General features: G+C 36.1%; 1 protein-coding gene across 18 annotated transcripts in view; it reads right to left on the minus strand.

Moving 5' to 3' along the window:
• Window positions 1–7817: 7817 nt before the first annotated feature.
• QKI (QKI, KH domain containing RNA binding) overlaps window positions 7818–20070 on the minus strand; it is a 214743-nt gene continuing 202490 nt past the window's right edge. For 9 of the 18 annotated variants that reach the window (XM_078383197.1, XM_078383196.1, XM_072994420.2 and 6 more), the window contains 2 exons: window positions 19184–19258; window positions 7818–14436 (listed from right to left, as the gene is read on the minus strand). In XM_078383197.1, the coding sequence (XP_078239323.1) occupies window positions 14420–14436; window positions 19184–19258 (92 nt within the window). In that variant the 3' untranslated portion in view covers window positions 7818–14419. Of the gene's footprint in view, window positions 14437–14966; window positions 20010–20070 lie in introns of those variants that run through there. The other 9 variants (XM_078383198.1, XM_078383205.1, XM_078383201.1 and 6 more) reach the window with 2 other exon arrangements.

The following is a 20070-nucleotide window of genomic DNA, read 5'->3' on the forward strand; positions in this document are numbered from 1 at the left end:
GGATGAGCTTTCTCTCACCTGGTGCCCTTCAGATATTTTGATACTACAAACTCCCAGAGCTCCTCACATTCAATCTGCTGGCTAAGTGCTAATTGGAGTTGAAGGCAAAACTTCTGAAAGGCTGAAAAAGGGAAAGAGTGTGTCATAGAAGAGTGGACTAGGATTGAGGAGAACTGGGATCAAAACCATGTCAACTCACCAGGGGAGAAGGCACTTGTAAAACCACTCCTTAAATATGTCACATACATTGGTAACCCTAACAGGGTTGCTGGAAGTCAGATGCGGCTTGACAGCTCATAATATAAAAACTGAGGAAAGCTCTATAATTGGAAGGGGAAAGGACGAGTGGCAAGAAATGTCAAGAAAGGAAGTAGAGAACAATGCAGGCCCATTGGAATCAATATGTTTTTGTACAAGACTAAAAGCAGGGAACAATTTTGGTCTGCTGACAAGGTTGAACTGGATCAAAGACAATATTGATGAATAGTGCTTCTTTATAGATTAGACTCAGCCTATCCACTAAATAGAACTTAAACTACCTCTGCAGAATGTCATTCACTTTTGAAAAGGGTATGGGAGAAGGCATGGCTTGCTTTGCCTTAACTCTATAATCCACTATTTTCTCTCCCTCCCTTTGCCCCAAAGTCTTGAAATGTGGATTGGCATGTGGAAAAAAGCTTAAGTTTTACCAGAGATGGGAAAGTTCCCATTTAGTGTAGGTAATTAGAATAAATCATTTTAGAAAGTGGGAGCCTAGCCACTTTTCCTGTTTTTAGCTTTGGAGATAAAAAAGTTACATTAATTTTTGCAAATACCATTTCCTACCCACCCCATTAAAATCTTTCCTTGCTTTGCTCCTCTCCCTTACCTATAATCTCATTTCCTTTTCCTCTTACTTTTAATTGATTCCCAAGTGGATCCCAGCAACAGTCCAGTGATCACTTAAGTTTCCAGAGACAGATGGGGAGCTTCGATTCACTACAGGACCATCATCTTGACACAAAAATCACCACTTCCATCCACGCCATCCTCTTTAAAATCTTTTGACCTTGCACTACAAAGCTAACAAAGGCTACTTTGTTTGTACTCATTGATACAAGTTTTGCACTCTGCATATAAACGAAGGCACCACCTTCAATCTTAATGTGACAGTCCCAGGGAAATTGCTCATGCAACCAGTCACTGAACAGTGCAAACTAATCCAGATGTAAAAGCATATTCTACTGTATTCTCACTCCCTCGTATAGATTTATTTATATCTTGTCCCCAAATATTTTATTGCTGTCCCATAAACAAGTTGAATATATATTTCTGGAAATATGTTGTGCAGGGAGGGAGGCTGTGATTAAAGGACACTTAAACTGCAGTTCTACAAAGATGTATCTGGGTGTAAATCTGAATGAGTAGTGGCACTAGCTGGCTGGATAATTCAGTGAGCTAGGTAGCTGGCAGTGGAGCAAGAGGTTGGGAGTTCAATTCCCCACTTCACCTCCAGAGAGAGAAGCCAGCATGTGTGGCCTTGGGCAAATTGCACTCCCAGAAGAAGGGGATAATAAATCACTTCTAAGTACTTCTTACCTAAAAAAAACTCTTTAAAAGGGTCTCTTCTTTCTCTTGTGGAGCTTACTTATGAATAGATATGCCTGTTATTAAGACTTTTTAAGTTATAGAAACTTCCTAAATATACTACTGCCTTAGAATGCCCATTTTGATATTTTCTTTGTGCTATCTGCATTGTTTAAAGATAATGCAACATGCAAATACGAAGAGGTCAAAAACAGTTTTTACAGTGTTTTCTGTTTAGCTCTTTGTTTAGTTTATTTGAAGTCGTCAAATTTGAAGTAATCCATTGCTCCTATCCTGTGCCTTCCTTCTCAAGAATAGATTTCTGTCTCCCTCAAGGAGCTTAATTCAAATCACAGGCTGGATTGTAAACCTTGGAAAATAATGTAGATCTTTGCTATATCAATGAACATTACAGAAAAACCCCTGAACATGCACAGAGGATCTCCTGGCTATCTCACTAAAGATATTTTTAAAATAGCAAGTGGATCAAAGGCAAATTGCCACTCCTTTAAAGGTGAAGTTGGCTGGCACAGCTTAGAGCATTTGGGATAACTTACTCTAACAGGTATAGGTCTTGCCATTTCATTGCTTGGAAATTAGCCTCCTTTCTTGCATTATTATCACAATCAATTATAAATAACACATGTATTTCATAATGACCTAACATAGATTGGTTATTTAATTTTCCAGAGCAGAAGTATCATCACCTCCTGTTGATTTGTTGCTGCTGGGAAGGCAATTCCAGACCAGCCCATCTTACACTGCTGCTGTGACCACACAGTATCACTCTCAACAACTTTGGAGCAAAATGTTTCAGGAGTAAAAGTCAAATTCATTTGTAGCATTTTGTCTATGTTGTAAGGAGCCTCTGCAGCTGTTTTTCCATATACTGTATAAGGTAGACATTTGACTATATTTAGCAAAGTTGTTTCCAATCAGTGAGGTGACGTTTCTGATGTTCAAAACATGGCAACAGGGTCGCAGTGACAACTGACTGGGAGGAACTGTCTTGATGAAGAAAGAGTAGGTTCTAATGCTATGATTTGTTTAAAGATGAAACAAAAATATTATTCCAGACTGATACGTTTTTAGTGTTACATCACACTCTTAATGAGCAGAGACTGCAATATGAAATATAAGCTGAATCATAATAAAATGGAGAAATCTGCTAATGCAGCAAAGCTGGATACTAATACTAATGTTGATACTAACGTTATACTTCCTACTCAAAGTTAAACCACTACCCAAACAGGGTTGTATTCTTTTTGTATAGTAAAGCAAAATGTGTTGCTTATATACTGCCCTGTAGCGCTTAAAGCTCTCTGGGAGGTTTACAAGTTAATTATGTAGGCTACACATTGCCCCTCAGTGAACTGGGTACTCAAGTTTATTGACTTCGAAAGAGCAGATGGCTGAGTTAACCTCAAGACAGCTGGATAAAATTCAGGTCATGGACAGAGTCTTCACTACAGTATAGCAGTTTAACCGTTGTGCCATGAAGCTCCTACATGACCTGAATTGGGGTGCTGCAGAGAAAATCATAAGCCGATTAACACCTTTCCTTTTTTAAAAAAGTTGCCTTTCCGCTAGTTTGTTACCTTACCTTCATGTAACATTCTCCAGTTATTAACACTAACAGTCAAAAGTCTTTGTTGGGGATTTCGAGCATACTCTGTTGCTCAGCATTAACACATGCACACATGTGTTCAAAGGGCTTTATTTGTCATGAAAGTAATTGGCTCTTCTTGACCAAACTTGTTGTTTTGATGCTTGACTATGATTGCTGCACAGAGAAAATAAACACATTAGCTGCTGTGCCTGTCACTCAACATCAAAGACTTCTTGTGTCCGGCAGCAAAGGCTGGTATTTGTCATTAAATCTAATTTGCGTGCCGTGCTGGCTCTGATCAGTACACATGACACTCCCAGCATTTCCCCCATCTGTTCAACTCCCCCATCAGAACACCCGCCATCACCACAGTTATTGTGCCCCGAAGGCTGCCTTGTGTATCCATCTTCACTTTCAGAAACAGTTGTTGTGAAGTACTGCGGAAAAATATTGACCAACTGAATCACAAATCTCCGCCAAGCAGGGAAGTACATGACCATAAAATGGACAATGTGAACACCAGATCCCTGGAATAGACTGAATTGGAGCAGACTGAATCCTAATAAGCTCTGTAATAGACAGGTTCCCAATTCAACATATGTAGCTGTAGCTGATTATTTGACCTTGAAGATAATTGCTCGCCTCACTTGGCTTGCCTGTTTTTGTTCTTAAGATAACTAAAATTGCAAGCCTGTTGCTGTAACCTATCATCTTGAATGCTGGGAAGCTTTTTTTTATATATAAAAAATTCATACATTTAACACTTGAAAAAAAACCCCTGGATACCAATGTTTACCACAGTGAGCCTTCCAAGAGGCTTCACAAGATAAACCAAATCTCCTTAAGTTTTTCTTATTTTATACAGAAAATGTGTCTCGACACCTTTATTTTATACAGAAAATGTGTTCACCCCCACCCCAACATAAGCTCAGTTCTCAAAACAGCTACCTTATCACCTTATTGCTAGGTGTAAATAACATTTAAAAGGACACTCAAGGAAAGCCTGTTTCCTTTATCTGCTTTTGTCCACTAACCCATGCGTTTAGAAACCATTACAAACTTGCCATCCCGTTTCTTGTTTTCTCTTCTCAAGCTCAGCCCTTTTTATTTTTTTAAGCATTTCATTTACCTTTTGAAGTCCAAATGCTCAGTGGGTAGAAATTGCACTATATGCTTTCATTTTCCAGAACATGTGTGGGTGATATATACACCTACCTCTCTTCCATCTGGGCCTTGATTCTCTTTAGTATTTCTGTTGACACCAAAAGGTGGAAAGACATCTGGGACAAATGCCCAAGTTGTGTTTTCTTATATTTCAAAAACAAAAATTCCAGTATGGTTAGATAATCTTTGTGATGGTATCAAACGACAGATCTTCCTTTTATTTACTGTATTGAGTTTGTGGGGCTCATTCTAAGAGGTCCCTAGCATTCATATGTCAGAGCAATGTTACCAGTAGGAACAGCGACTATTATCTATGACAATATTCCATGTGTATGTGTGTAGGGGGGGGGGGAGAAGAACATTCTAGCCTTCTTGTTTCTGTGCTCTTAAACAAAAAAGGAAAAATAAGCTCCTATCACAGTGCTTATTTAAAAATGTTTACCTGATAGCCAGCCAGCCACCATACTTTGAATATCACAGCACACAGCACAAAATAAAAAATAATAATGATATTGGTATCATTTTGTTCTCTATAATGCAGATAATATATCTTCGCCAGTGATATAACTTTTGCAACATACAGTACTTACCACTGGCACAACTTAAAATAATGTTGCACAATTAACTCCTAGTAGTTATTCTGACTGCTGTAAAGAATACATCTCTGTGTGTGCATGCACATTGATTTAGTAAAGTACATAAATTAATAAGACCATGATGGGAAACTCTTGGAAACACAAAAGAACAGAAAAATTAAATACAAGATAGTTTAAAACTAATTAGCCTTCTCAATAAATGTTGGGTGAATATTTGTTCAAAGACAAAGTCTGGGGTTCAAACTGGAGGCCCAAACACAAGCAAACATGCTATTCTTGTTATTTCACATAGTGGCCATATCAAATCAAACCAGACGTGATTAAAACCAACAAAATCAAGACTGAGACATTGTTCTTTAAACAAGATTACAGTAAATCTTGTGATTATTAGAATAAGAAGCATGAATACATCAAGTAACATGGAAAGCAACAGAATGAATTCTGTCCCAGTGAATATTCTAAGATGCTTAGGTCAATTTGTTGGAACAGAAAACTGCCCAATATACACATGGAAAATTCAGCATACTAAATTCTAAACATACATGACCAGGAAAGAGCAATGAGCATGTTTGCAATAATAGGCTTCCTTCTGATACTTCAGCAAATGGCCATAGGCTTTAAGTCTGGGAGAGTCAGAAAATTACTGTGGATTCTTTGCCTTTGAACCGTTATTTCGGCATTGTTTAGGAGATGTAGTTTAGTGCAAACTAGGCAGATTTTTAATAGGCTGCCATGTGTTTAAGGCATTATAACAGCAAACTGCCTTGATGACAACAATCTTGATTAATGATACTAGCAAAAGGATAAAATATCTGTAACACTGATGACTTGATGAAAATGTCAGTGGAAAAAAGTGATGTTTATCTGTACTAAACTTCTCACATAAGGTTACAGGAACATGTGGCTGCAGGTACAGTTTACTGTGCAGAGAATAAGTAGCCATAACAGTCATATGTGGCACAACACCTATGAGGATCACAGTTCCACTCAGCAAAGAGGTGAATATGAGAACAATAAATTAGACTGAGTTAAGCAAGAAAGGGACACCTAATCACATGGGAATACATCAGGAAATGGATGCAACTTGGCAGAAGGGAACCACAGGGTGACAAAAACTGAGATAAAAAACTAATATATTGCTTAGATCTTCCAGATATTATATACAAAGTATTCTTGAAGGCTTAAGCATATACAACCCTAAGTATATACAAAATTGGGAGTAAGACCCACCAAACTCAATACAGTCAAGAAGCACAGTATGCCACTTAGTGAATACAAATCATTGGGGAAAGTTAGCTCTTGATCTGTATCCAGGGTGCTCTTCATTCTCAAGCTATGTTAAGGAAAGTGCCAATAACTCACTTTAAGAATGCCAACTTGAAACTGAAAATATAGATCTGACTATAAATACAATCCATCCTCTACCTAGCTATACCACAAAACCCAGGGAATATATCATTTCAAAAACAAATTCTTTCAATACTTAAGAGGGCTAAAGTTATTGATTTGGGTTCTACCTCCAGTAATGGGGGGAAAATCCTGATCAATCTTCCACTTAACTTCCCTTCACATGCAGGAGGATGAAAATTATTCTTCTCAGTCTTCTCCAGGCCAACCAATCTTCAGTCATTCATCTTAGGTCTTTATCACCAAACCCTTCAGTCTTTTTGCTCTCCTCTGGACATATTCCATCTTGTCAATAACTGTGATGCCCAGGACAGAGCACAATAATCTAGGTCAGGAGTCTCCAAAGTACAGCCCACAGGCCACATTTGGCCTGCCTTGCCTTTCTGTCTGGCCTGTGCAGGCATGTGGGTGGGAGGGCATGCAGGTGTGCTTGCAGGCAGGAGTGTGTATGTGTGGATGGGCATGTGTATGTGCACGCGTTCCTTCGGCCCTCTAATATATGGGAAATATATTATGTGTCCCTCACTGTGAAGTTTGGAGACACCTTCTCTAGGTGAAGTCTGACCAAAGGAGCATGGGAATGTATTACTACTTTCTTCATTCCAACACCACTTATGTCCATATAGGATAGCACTGATTATTTTTCTGATGCCCCATCACACTCTTGACCAACATCCCCCCCTAATTCTCCATAAGAGCATGGAGGCTCCGCTCCCTGCATGCAGAGTTCCAGCTGCAAATGGAAGCAAACACTCATCTGGCTGTGTGTGCCCGATGGAGCGGTGTGCTTCTGCACACCTGCGCAGTTTAGAGGGAACACTGACTCATGTTTCACTTGTCTTCTATGAAGATCCTTTTCCAACCCTTTTTTGGCAGGTCATATATTAACCATCCTATATTTGGGCATCTGGTTTTTCCTGCCTTTGCATTTATCCTGGTTGAATTTTATTTTCTTTTGGCCTACTTCTCCCATCACTTAAGGTCAGCTATAATCCTGACTTCTGAGGTATTTATTAGCTAACTTTTGCAACTTAGTGTCATCTGCAAATGGCATGAAAACCCTACTAGATTTCATCCACATCACTTAGAAAGATTCTGAATAACAGAGTGGCCAGGACTGAACAGTGATTAAATACTCATGGAACACATGTCACATAATGGAAGATATGTGCAGTTCTATTATCATCAATGTGCACCATCCAACTATAATAGCTTTGTGACCTTCTGGATGAGCACATTTATTTTTCTCTCACCCAACAACATGAAACATACATCCTCTTTATCCTGGGCTTCAGTTTCTTTCCTTGTTTAGACTGAGAAAAAAAATCTGTATTAACTCTTTACAGATATATGCACATTTCTGGTCTCTTAATTATGACACAAGACATTCAACTGATGTTCTACAATGAATGTAGATTAAGTGACCAGATATAGAAATATAGTACCCTGTAAGCTGTTAAAATCACTAATGACAGTTAAAGAGTGCAAATGTACATTCTTTATTCTGCCATACATTTAGATACAGAATAAAATTTGAATTTTCAAAATATAAAAGTAATGGCAGCTCTGCAAGCTGTCATTTGGCTTTTGAGTATAAAGCACATGTAACTTTTCCAGTTTTTATTGCACATCATTTACAGGTGTGATGTTTTTTATTTACAGTGTTTGGGCAACATCTCCCCCCCCAATACACACAGTGTTGCACAAACAAAACTTTATATGATTCAAACACTTTGTCACAACATAACTCAAAAGTTATCTTTTAAAAATCCTCCCCTTACCATCAGTTCTCCAGAAAGAAGCTTCTACTTTGGGAGTGACTTCTTACGTAATTAGTAGTCAACCACCAATATAATTAGCATGAAGAAGTGAATATTGTGAAGTAAACCATCTGCTGCTTCCCAAATATCCATTTCTAAGGCTGATTTTTTACACCTGCAGTTAGTGAGCTGTCAGTAGAAAAAGAATCAGAAGTACTGTTTCTTTGTAACCAGTTTGATTCAACATTGATCTTGAAGTAAAATACTTCATCAGCAATTATATTTATTTTATACAGAAAGACAGGAAATCCCAAGTACAATACATAATTTGTACTCTAGGAATGTTTTAATACTGTGGGACTATATTCTGTGCAATGTGTTAATTCATAAATCTGTGACACCATACAAACTTTGTATATAGTTGCACTACTATGTGATTATTGGATGGATGTCTATTTTTCATTGGCACCCCCTCATAGGCTGAAATATTTCATCCAAAAACAGACAATTAAAGGCATTTTTAAAAAAGTATATTACTTCATGTAGAAGATCTGATACTGAAATTTTACTACCAAATCAGTTACCTATACAATTATAAAGTCTACTTTAACTACCAAACCCAGTCATGTACAATATTTAATTTAACAGACTATTTGATTTACAGTAAGCCCCTGTTTACAGTCCCACCAAGGTTTAGCTACATGAAACATGAGGCTGTATCCAGATTTGGTCTCACCAATCAGCTGGTGATGAGGATGGGGGCAGGGCATAAATCTTAAAAGATCTCTGTTTTCCTCATAGCCCACAGAACCAAATCCAGAACATTGTGATATCCTCTGAAACCACATGGGTCGTGCTCGTATCTAGTTTTATCTGTGAACTGGCCCTACCTTTCAGTGTGTCAAATCTAAGTCCAACCCTACACTGTAATCCGGTAGCTGCTACATCAATCAGCTCCTTTCTTCCAGTTGTATTTTATAATGCTTTCCTTAAAAAACAAAAACAAAAACAAAAAAACAAAAAAAACACACCCTACTCTTTGATTAGCATGCCATTTATATATGGTCTTTCTACTATTTGCCTACAAATGGGACTCTTACAGATTGCCATTTATTTTTGTCTAGGAAAATAGCCAAAGTTCTTTCGCCTCTCGGATGAGAAGTAGTTATATGCTTCCAAAATGTATTCTAAAGAAAGTTGGCAATGTTAAAATTACAATGAACAATGCAATCCCACAACCTTTTTACTTATTCTCTTGAATTCAATGGGCTTGTTCTCAGGTAATTTATTTATTTTTATTTATTTATTAAATTTATACCCTGCTGATCTAAACACAGTAGTTAGAAAAAGAATCTTGAGATCATAAAAGCAGTTAAGTCACAATGATCAATGGGTTTACTACACAGCAATCTGGTTGAAGTCACTGCTATTACAGGAGAATTACATAATTTGAGGACTGCAATTTAAATTCCTTCAGGATTACAATTGAAGGTAAGAGAGCACAGGATTGCAGCCTAAATCCTCAGTCAAAATTTACAACTTGACTACCACTACATATTAAATTAACAATTGCAGTACCAACTCCAAGTTATATAGATGGCTTCTTAACTGATTTGGGGCTGCCATCTAGGCACATGAATGCTTTTTAACCCTGTTGAGGGGCAGGCCCCTGAAAAAAACCTTCCAAAACCAGGACGGTCTATTCAAATGGCGCCTGATTAGCCACAAACTGCTACTGGAAAGAAATACTCTTTCATGGCAAGTATAATGCTTTCTGCCTGGTCATAACAGGACTAAGTTTCTTCCTCTATGTGGAGAAAACAGGCACTGGTAGCTATATAAAAATGCCTATGTCTTTATTTTAATTTTAAGTAATGCTGATTATTATTTCAAATTAAACTGTATACATCCATGGATTTTAGATTTTTTGAACATATTAACATTTGCTAACCTGCAAATTATCTTAATATTCTGATTTATATCTGCCCTATCCCAGAGTTCTGTATAGTTAATTTTATATTGTTGTTACAAGCTATGAAGGAAACAAATTTCAATACCTCATACTTGCATCTGGCATGTGTCACATAACTGCACCTACAAAATTACTATTTTTTCTCAAATAAATGTAACAGCTTAACTTTTTTTTCTTAAAAGAAGCATTAATGGAAATGCTTGTCCTCATTCTTAAGAAAGCATTATTAGAAATGTACAAAGTAGATATAATTTGGAAACAAATGAATAGAATACAAGAGCAATTAATAACTGTCCTCTCATAAAAGAAAATCAGAAAGAGAGCAGTTACTTATGACTCTGGACTTGTGTTGCTGCAGTCACTCACAGGGTATGAATATCAGGTAACTTTAGACCTACTCTTGAAAACAGCTGCCACTATTAAAAGAATTCATGTACTTTCACAATTATTACAAAATGATGTATTTTGACTTCAACTTTGTAATTTCCTGAGCTAGAGTTTACAAAACACTACAGTAGTTAGAAAAAGTATCCTGAGATCCTAAAAGAAGTTAATCCACAATGATCAACACGTTTACTACACAGCAATCTGGTTGAAGTCACTGCTATTACTTGAGAATTACATAATTTGAGGAGTGCAATTTAAATTCCTTCAGGATTACAACTGAAGCACTGAGAGACATGTAGAGAGGCTAATTCTGCCAGATGAATATTTAAATGCTTTATGCTTCAGATATATTCAGAAGCATATACAATTCTGGAGAGGTTACATATTTCAGATCACACTGAATTTGTGTAATCTCAGAATGGGTCAACAAAGAATCAAACTGGTTTTTTGGGCAAATCATACAATCTACCAATATACTAGCGTCTTTGCCCTTTTGCTGTGAGCTGACAGTGATTATTTCAGAGAGGAAAAGTGTGGAATTAGTAATGCAGATGCTGAAAGGCAAGTGGCAAGGCTGTACAAGAAGAATGCCTCCAGTAATTCTACTTGTTCCCAGTTCTACTGGCATCTACCCACAAGGTAAAGGGCCAGAATGACCAAAGCCAATTTAATACTAGTGTGCAGAATGTCAGCCAAACAAACAACATAAAACAAGTCACGTTGTGTTATCTGTGGTCACGTTCTTCAGGGTTAGTCCAAGAACTCAAGACTTTACATTCTTCTGTCTTTTCTTGTTTCTTTTAATTAAACATGTAATGGTTAATAAACTGACATAGTCCAAAGTTAGTAGGTTGGTATTATAACATTTATTAAAATAATGCTATGGGTTAATAGAAACAGCAAAGAACCAAAGAATTAAAATGCAAGCTATGTAAAAACCCAAATAAAACCCAAATATGTCTAATGTATTCAATTCTGTAGCTAACTAAAAGCCCAAGAAAGACAACACTCCCAATATAATAATAAAGTACTGCAAAACAATTGGCAATTCTCAGTTATCAAAATTGTGGGTTTTGCATTTTTGTATCCTTTTCTCAATCAGGAAAAAAATTCTTCTGAATGTTATATAACATACATATAAAACAAGATAGAAAAATACATTATAAACTTGTAACAATGGCTGTAAATACATTATCTTACATGTTTCTCATAGGCAATAGGTTGGTTATGGTACATACATAGCATCAAACTAAGATAAAGGAATAGACAAATACATGTTATCTGTACGGTTACATACAAGCGACACTCCCATATTACCCACTCTAAAAAATTACATAATACTGTCAGAAAAAAGACTTAAACTACATATCTTAATAAAGAAAATTCAATAAAGAATGATAATACTGAGAACCAAGGCATTCAGAGATTCAAAAGTCATGCTTAATGTTGATCCAAAATGTTGTCAACTAAGTCTTCAAACTTTTTTCAGAACAAACATTACTTTTGCAAGTCACACTTCTGCCAAGAAGAGAACTTTGATCAGCATCTAAAAATGTCCAGGTTTATCAGAGCTGAGATGAAACTGGATCAAATACTGGTAACATTTTAGCAATTCTCTCTCCAAAAGGTTTGAGTGTCGCAAGTTTATTCAACCAAACAAAAATAAAAATGGCACAGCATATACTGAAAGTCAAACCAAAAAACCCCTAAGTGTAACAGGAAGACAAAGCCAGTGGCAGGATAAAAGAAAAGCTGAGTACAAAAGATGAATGTTTATTGCATAGTAAATAAATTGATACTTGTTTTCAGGTGAGACACAATGCTGACAAAGTCACCATGCAGGTGCTTTAAAAAGAAGCCCTCTTTACTAACTTACTGTTGACCTTTTGATTTGGAAGCTGTGAAGGTTTTGGGGAGAATAAGTTGACAAAAGAGGGGAAAAGTTATCACCTGATCTTTGCCAAATCTGGTTCAAAGCCATTAGCACATCACTACTTGTTCCTTATTTTTATATGTCACCTTTGTGCGTATAGTGTTTACCACCAATAACCCAGCTATGTAAACCTTTCTGGACTCAAAAAGTAACACAGCTAGACTTCCAAGATAGTAACTAATATGTATTCTTGAAGGCTTTCACGGCCGGGATCTGATGGTTGTTGTGAGTTTTTCTGGCTCTTTGGCCATGTTCTAATAGTAACTAATACTTTTTCCTTTTTTCCTAGCACAACCAGCAGTTAACATTCATCAAGTAGGAGTTTGATGAGAATTATGCACTGTATACTCTATTTGGCATGAGAGATGAAACACACAAAAATGTAAAAACATGCTCAAAGACAGGTTATCTGAATATTCAGTTTCATCATGGGGAATAAAATCAACCTGTAGCAAGCTTAAGTTCTACTGTACTTTCCTGCACTTATTACAGAGACAATACAACTTACCCTTAAGAGAGAAACACTTGCTACTGTATAAATACTGTAATCTAATACTCTGATTTAGAACAAGACTGCATCTTAGAACCCTTTGGTTTAAGGCTGAGCAAGTACTATAAAAATATATTGTCTAAAATTGAAGAGGGAACATGTTACAAAAATATTGCAGTTGGCTGTTGGTGGAACGACTCTATTTCACAGTTTCGGATCTTCCAAAGTTGCATCATGCTATGGCAAAAACCAGGCAATTTAAATGGTCAACTCATTTGTCTTTCCTCACAGCTTCTTTTCACATACTGGGCGACTGAGTGGCATGCATTAACTTGCTGTCTGAGGGAGGAGCTGATAATACAAGACATCTGACTAAATGACCATGAAGAAAATAAGGCACTTTCTTTTCTTTATACTTATTCCAATACTTAAAAAATAAAAAAGAAAGACAAAAAGGCTCTTTTGGTCTTTTGTTTCTCGACAACCACCAGAAAAAATCATTTTAATGAAATAAAGGGTTTCTTTGTTCTTTTTTCTTTTTTATAATACTTGAAAGTATAAAATGCTACATTTCCAAAAATATATTTTTTTCTGCACCAGCACCCTTGTATAGTAAAAGTATCTACTTTTTTTTTTCAATTTGTTTCAATGCACTACACTTTATCTACAATTTCATTACATGTATACAGCAAATAGGCAAGCATGGCTTTTACATCCTTATGAACTTTCGCTATACAGGGAGGTTTAAAAAATATTTGAACAGTTTGCCCAGTAATGTGACACATAATGCATGTACCTTGTACTCATGTAACTTTTTAAGGAAGTAGATGAACAGTAAAAGAAACTGTATCTCAGGATTAGCTTGAATAGTGTTGCTGTTCTGTTTATGCATTGACGTAGTTCAAAAACTCAGTAACCTATCTTCCATGGCACTTTTTTCTCTTAAAAACACCCAATTTGGCAGGTAATATAAAAAAGGCTGCATCATCTGCCCTTTGAGGGCACTGGTAGTGACTACACTGCACATCAAATTTTGAATACTTTTAGGAATCCCTTCACCAATGACATCCCTGACCAAAGGTTCATGCATGATGCATCATCACACAGTACATTCAAAGAGAGCTTCGACTTCTTTATGAGAAGAAAAAGATTCCTAGAAGTCTCACAGTAACTGCCTCTGTCATCTGGGAGTTTAAGGGGCATCTGCCTCCATCTCTTAATCGAGGCCCTTCTTACCATTCATTTAGGACAGGACACTAAAATATGATCAGTGCGAAGGGATGAACTGGACCTTATTGCTTTACTACTATTCAGTGCAGGTTCTAGAACCACTTTCACCCAAACAGGGAAAAAAAGCTGAGTTGGAGGACAACAAATTCTTTGTCTTTTTGTTAGATGGTAAGACGAACGGACAAGTGCCTCAGCTCGCTGCACTGAAGACAGGCAAGCAAAGGCGATTACCAGTTAACTGATCAGCAGGCAGGCATGGTCAGGTCATCATTGGGTGAAGAGTTCAGAGGTCAGAAGGTCATAGGTTAGTTGCCGGTGGCGGCTGGGTGGTTAGAAACAAAAAAAAAAACAAAAACAAAAAGAAAGAAAGATAGAGAAGAGATTAGTTTCAGCTAGTGACGGCTTAATGACAACATGAAAACTAATCACAACTAATAAAAAACAAGCATGTTTAATTTTGACATACTGCTTGACACCATCTACAGAATGCAATAAAAATCATGACAGCCTTGTATCATGATTTGAATGTATGAAGGAGAAGCCCACTCCCACAAAACTGGTTAACAAGGAAAAATAGAAATAAAATATAACAACTAATGGTTAGTAGCAGTCGATGAAAGAAAAAAAACAATGAACAGTTTCTGGAATTTGCTGAAAGAATTTAGAACAGTCAGTGCACCATATCAGTTTCTGACTGCTATTAAGCATTAGTATTTTCCCATGTGCAAGCATCAAAGCGACTAGTAATGATGAATGTGATTATTAATAACTGATTGTTAAAAAGAAATGAATCTAAGAAATTTGAACTGGTCACAAACAATTTAGTTTTACAAACTATGGGCCAAACAAGTATTTTTGTTCAATAAATTTTTATTGCTTTTCAATGATTCTATTTACAAACAATACTGAATTTTCTTGGCTTCATGATACAAAGCAATACTAAATCGAAGTGTAGGCATCATCATGGGAATCAGGAAAAGGCCGTATGTTCTAGCCAGCGTTTTCCTGCTGAAAATGCTATTTTACACATATAGAACACTAAGAAAATGCACTTTTATGTAAACACTGTAAAAGTCCTGCCATTTAAAATTCTATACTTAAAATGCTCTAGTTACATCAAAAATAGAGGAAATCTAATTGATACTAATAAGGCATTTTAAAAACTACAACGAGCTCTTTTTTTCAAAGCTAATACTCTGCAAATACAATAAAATCTGACATTTCATATACATTCCTGCTTTATATTTTTATATTTTAAAAGAAGCCACCTTGTAAATACTATTTTCTTTTCCAAAACACACAAAAAATTACAGTATAACATAAAAAAAGTTCTCAAGTGGAAAGTTATCATTCCCATTGTTCTTGAGCTGTTCCTTCTTTAATGACTCTCTCATACATTCTCCTTCAACAACTTGGTCCACTTTACAGTAGTACAAATTTTAAGACTCATTCAACAGCTTTATCATCTCTAATAAATTCTGAGGTTTGATAAGAGTATTTGTACTGTTGCCATTGACTAAAGCAGAGGAGATGAAAGTGAGAAAGGTATTCAGTGCAAAGTCAGATTTGTGCCGTTTCTTAAAATGAAATTAGGTAGGTGCAATGTTCACCGAAAACACACTTTTAAATGACCTATTTCATTGGTTGGATTCTCTTCACGTTATATTGTTTCTATGGCCTATCATTTCAGGCTACAGTTCATGAACACTAGACATTACTGCTGTAACTCAAATGAGACCTTGTGTTCCCTGAATTGATTTTTTAATAAAAATCTAGAAAGTGGGGTTTAAGTTAAAAACTGTGTAGAAAAAAACAAAAACAAAAAAAATTAAAATTTAAAATAAATATTTAATGTGGCATCAATTTGCCACTGTAAAATGTATACTATATCCAGAATTTTAAAGCATTCTTGGTAGTTACTACAATTTTGATTAAAATTGTATTAAAATTTATATATATAAATTATGTGAAAACTGGCTCGAGAAAAAAACATTCAGTTATGGCCTTAAGCATAGCCATTTCTTGTGGTATGTAAAATCAATGCAAGCTATCTTTAGATACCAATACACCTGTGATACATCCTCTGCCAAGTCCCTGACCTTCTACAGTACACACAGGTTTGTCAACTGTGCAACACCATTTACAATTTATTACAATTAGATCAGTGAGTCTCTCTGTTACATGGATCAAACTTGGTTTTGTATGATTTATATAGCGGGGCCTTAACCTTAACCGATGAAGTACTACCAAAGGTTTCAATTCCAAACATACTGGGGGCTCTTGCTCTAAAAACAATGCTTACATATAAGGTATCATTAAGAATAAAAGTTGCTTAATGAGAGAATACAATAGTAGGTTATTAATTTGGAAAACAATTTAACCATAGACCCAATGAATGCACATTCATTTTCTTATCTGCTCATAACTTTTGTCTTATGAAAAGATAGCAATTCGGTTTACTGACATTGCATTTTAACTAGCATCAATGTTGTACAACTAATCAAAGTGTAAGTGAAGCTATTTCAAAACTTATGAAAATCTACTACAGATGTAATTAAGAAGTGGACTGCATAAGAATCTTATCAAATGGGAAAATGGGTGTAGCACTTTGATCTACTGCAGTACCATCTACTGCTCAAAACATAATAGATGAAGGCAATTTTACAGCTTTATGAAATCTGAAATTATCTACAATGTTCAACAATTTCTTACATTTCTGAACCATGTAGCACCATTAGAAAAATATGCAGTTATTACTAAAGGAGAAAAGAGTTTAATTGGGAAGGTACTTTGGAACCTCCCACTATAACATAACTGCAAATACTACATATCTTCAAAGACTGCTTGAAGCAAACCTGTAAGCATTGATGCCATCATAATTTATTTGAAGCAAAAATTAAACACAAGTCTGAATAGTTTTCTGATGCCTGTCAAAACTAGATAAAAACAAAAGTAGATTACAAGTTCTGTAACACCCAACTGCCAAAACATTTCAGTTCAAACAAACAAATAAATAAAAAGTCTGTAGGCAGTCTGAATACCACTCATTGTTGCATTTCTCCAGAAAGAACAGGAAAGGAAAGCATTCTCTCTCATCCCAACCAACACATTTGTCCTTAGTAAGAGCCTCGTGGCGCAGTGGTTAAACTGCTGTACTGCAGCCAAAACTGTGCTCACAACCTGGGGTTCAATCCCAGGTAGCCGGCTCAAGATTGACTCAGCCTTCTATCCTTCCAAGGTCGGGAAAATGAGTACCCAGCTTGCGGGGGGGGGGGGGGGCAATGTGTAGCCTGCATAATTAACTTGTAAACCGCCCAGAGAGTGCTTCAAGCACTATGGGGCAGTATATAAGCAGCACACTTTGCTTTACTTTTTCTTGTCTAGATATGGGTAATTTTCCAAATAAGAGTGAACTGACCTGGATCTATTATAGACTAACTTTTCACATTTTAAACATTATGACCACACACAGTGTGTAAGAAAGCATGATCTTCTCCCAACATATGTAGAGAGAAGGTAGGTCAAAATAGTTTTGAAGGGAACAATCATGATCATGACACAACATATGCAGTACCTTTTCAAAGAAATTAAATATATTTCGGGAATACAGTGTTACATTTTATAAAAGCTCTAAAAGCTATTTTATTTAAGTGCATCTCCAGTGTGGAATGTTTCTAAAGATAAGATCCTCTGCTGTGAGCCCAAAAACTAATTAATGTACAAAGAATGGTTAAATCTCCTGAAAGGGCTCTGGTGTGGTATAAATACTTTGTGTTGTCATCAATTCTTTTCAGGGTTTCTGAGTGGTTTATCATTCCCTTCTTCTTCTGGGGATATCCTGGGACTGTGCAGCTTGCCCAAGGCCGCACAAGCTGGCTCTTTTAGGTTGCACAGTGGGGAAATGAACTCCCAACCTCTAACTCTAAAGCCAGATATCTAACTCACTGAGCTATCCAGCTAGCTCCTGGAGTGGTATATAGCACTTCAAACCTTCTTATTAGGATGAAATATCCATTGCCTGAATTTACTATAATCCAATAAATCTTTAAAAAAAAGCAAAAAGTAACACTTCAACACTTCATTCTGATTTGCACTTTAGAACTTGATAAGACACATTGATCCACACAACACCCCAATGAGAGAGGGAAGGAGCATTCACGTGTTAACAAATGGTACAAATTCAGAAACCAAGTTGATAACACTAGGAGGAAAATACAAACTTCCAGTAATGTGCTCAATGTCAATAAACCGAGAGTTCAACTTTCCAAAGAAAATTCAGTCATTCAGGGCCTATGATTTCACAAGGGTTGCAAATTCCATTTCACATAAAGGAGAAAATGAAGATTTATTTTCCATTCAGCCAAGCCAAACAAGGTCTAAAAACAGTTGTGTTTGCTAACCAGAACATCAGAATCACAACAGGTTCAGAAAACTCAGCAGCAAATTATAGAAATAAAAAAATTCATCTCTGACAGAAAAAACTAGGAAAAAAGATTTTTACCAACACAAATCTTTACTGACTTATATATATTGTTTGTACTGTTCTTTTACAAAACACTGGGGGAATTTTCTCAGGTATCTGATAAAGCTATAATACAGATGTACCAATGTTACTGATTAACAGAGGAAACTAAATCTTCAGCTTTCTCCTGACGTAGGCACAAAGCATTTACTTCTCTCTCATTAAGCATACATCCATTCATTTCATTTTGCAACACCAATCTGATATTTCCATTTAACAAAGAGTCACATGGGAGCAGATCTACTATGAATGTAGCACTACGACTTGAGTCCTACATGAATTATTAGCTCATACATGGTGCTTACAAAAGGCATAAGTTATAACATTTACACTGAATACACTGAAGGCATCTAACACTCAGAAATATAGAAAGGGTACAGTAGTTTACACACTCTTAAACTTATTGAAAAATATTACTTTCATTTCAACTGAATGTAAAACATCAATAGAATGGTCAAATAGTATTTGGTTAACCAGCTGTGGTGTTGCAAATTTCACATACACTCAAAGCATTTCTTATAAGCAAGAACTGCAGAACTACACTAACCTCTGTCTGCGGTCACAATCCTTTGGTAAGGATGGACACGCATATCGTGCCTTCGAACTTTAGTAGCCACCGCACCTAGTTAAATTGCAATTACCAAGACAGTTAGAAAACATTTGAAAAAACATTAACAGCAGGCTTATCAAAATGGAGTTTTAATGATCACTTTTTTAAAAAATCATTTAAAGTAAGCAACAAGTTAAGGCACAGTAGTTTTCAAATTTTAACCTTAATATATGGAGTTTATCTGCACAGATTAATATTGCATTTTTTTTAAAAAAAACATCCAGGCCTTAACCTGCAATATCCATTCATTTATAAACTTGATTACAGGAAATATACTAGGCTCAAACATTTCTGAGCTTTACTAGTCACATAATCACTGAAGTGCCTTCCTTGCAGCAGGACTATCTTAAATAATGCCATTTTAATACTGAAGGTTCTTTGCTAATTTTAAAACAACTTCCAGTTTTTACCTTTTTAAGATATTTTAAAGCAATTCCTCAAGCCTACAGATTGGTTTAAAACTAAGTCAATAACTGTGAACTGCAATGAATTAGGTGATTAGTAAAGCAAATAGTATGAATACACAGCAGTCAGTATACTACCATACACTCATAAATCACAGCTAGTTTGTCATAGCACAGGCTACACCAAATTAATAGCATTTTTATTTCTATGTGCAAAAAAGTGCAAGTAAGTCACTGACTGCTAGGCTACATTTTTTTCCAAAGGCTGCTGAAAACTAAGCATTTGTTAAAGTCAGCTCTGATGAGGATTCAATTAAGACCATTCTTGAATTCTTAGCCTTTCGTTGGGAAAGCCATACCTAAAGGCAAAAGGAAGGGAATTAAAAATTAGTAAACTAAGATCTGATGCTCTTGTCAATC

This window comes from Pogona vitticeps, chromosome 1, assembly GCF_051106095.1.
Source record: "Pogona vitticeps strain Pit_001003342236 chromosome 1, PviZW2.1, whole genome shotgun sequence".
Taxonomy (NCBI): Eukaryota; Metazoa; Chordata; class Lepidosauria; order Squamata; family Agamidae; genus Pogona; species Pogona vitticeps.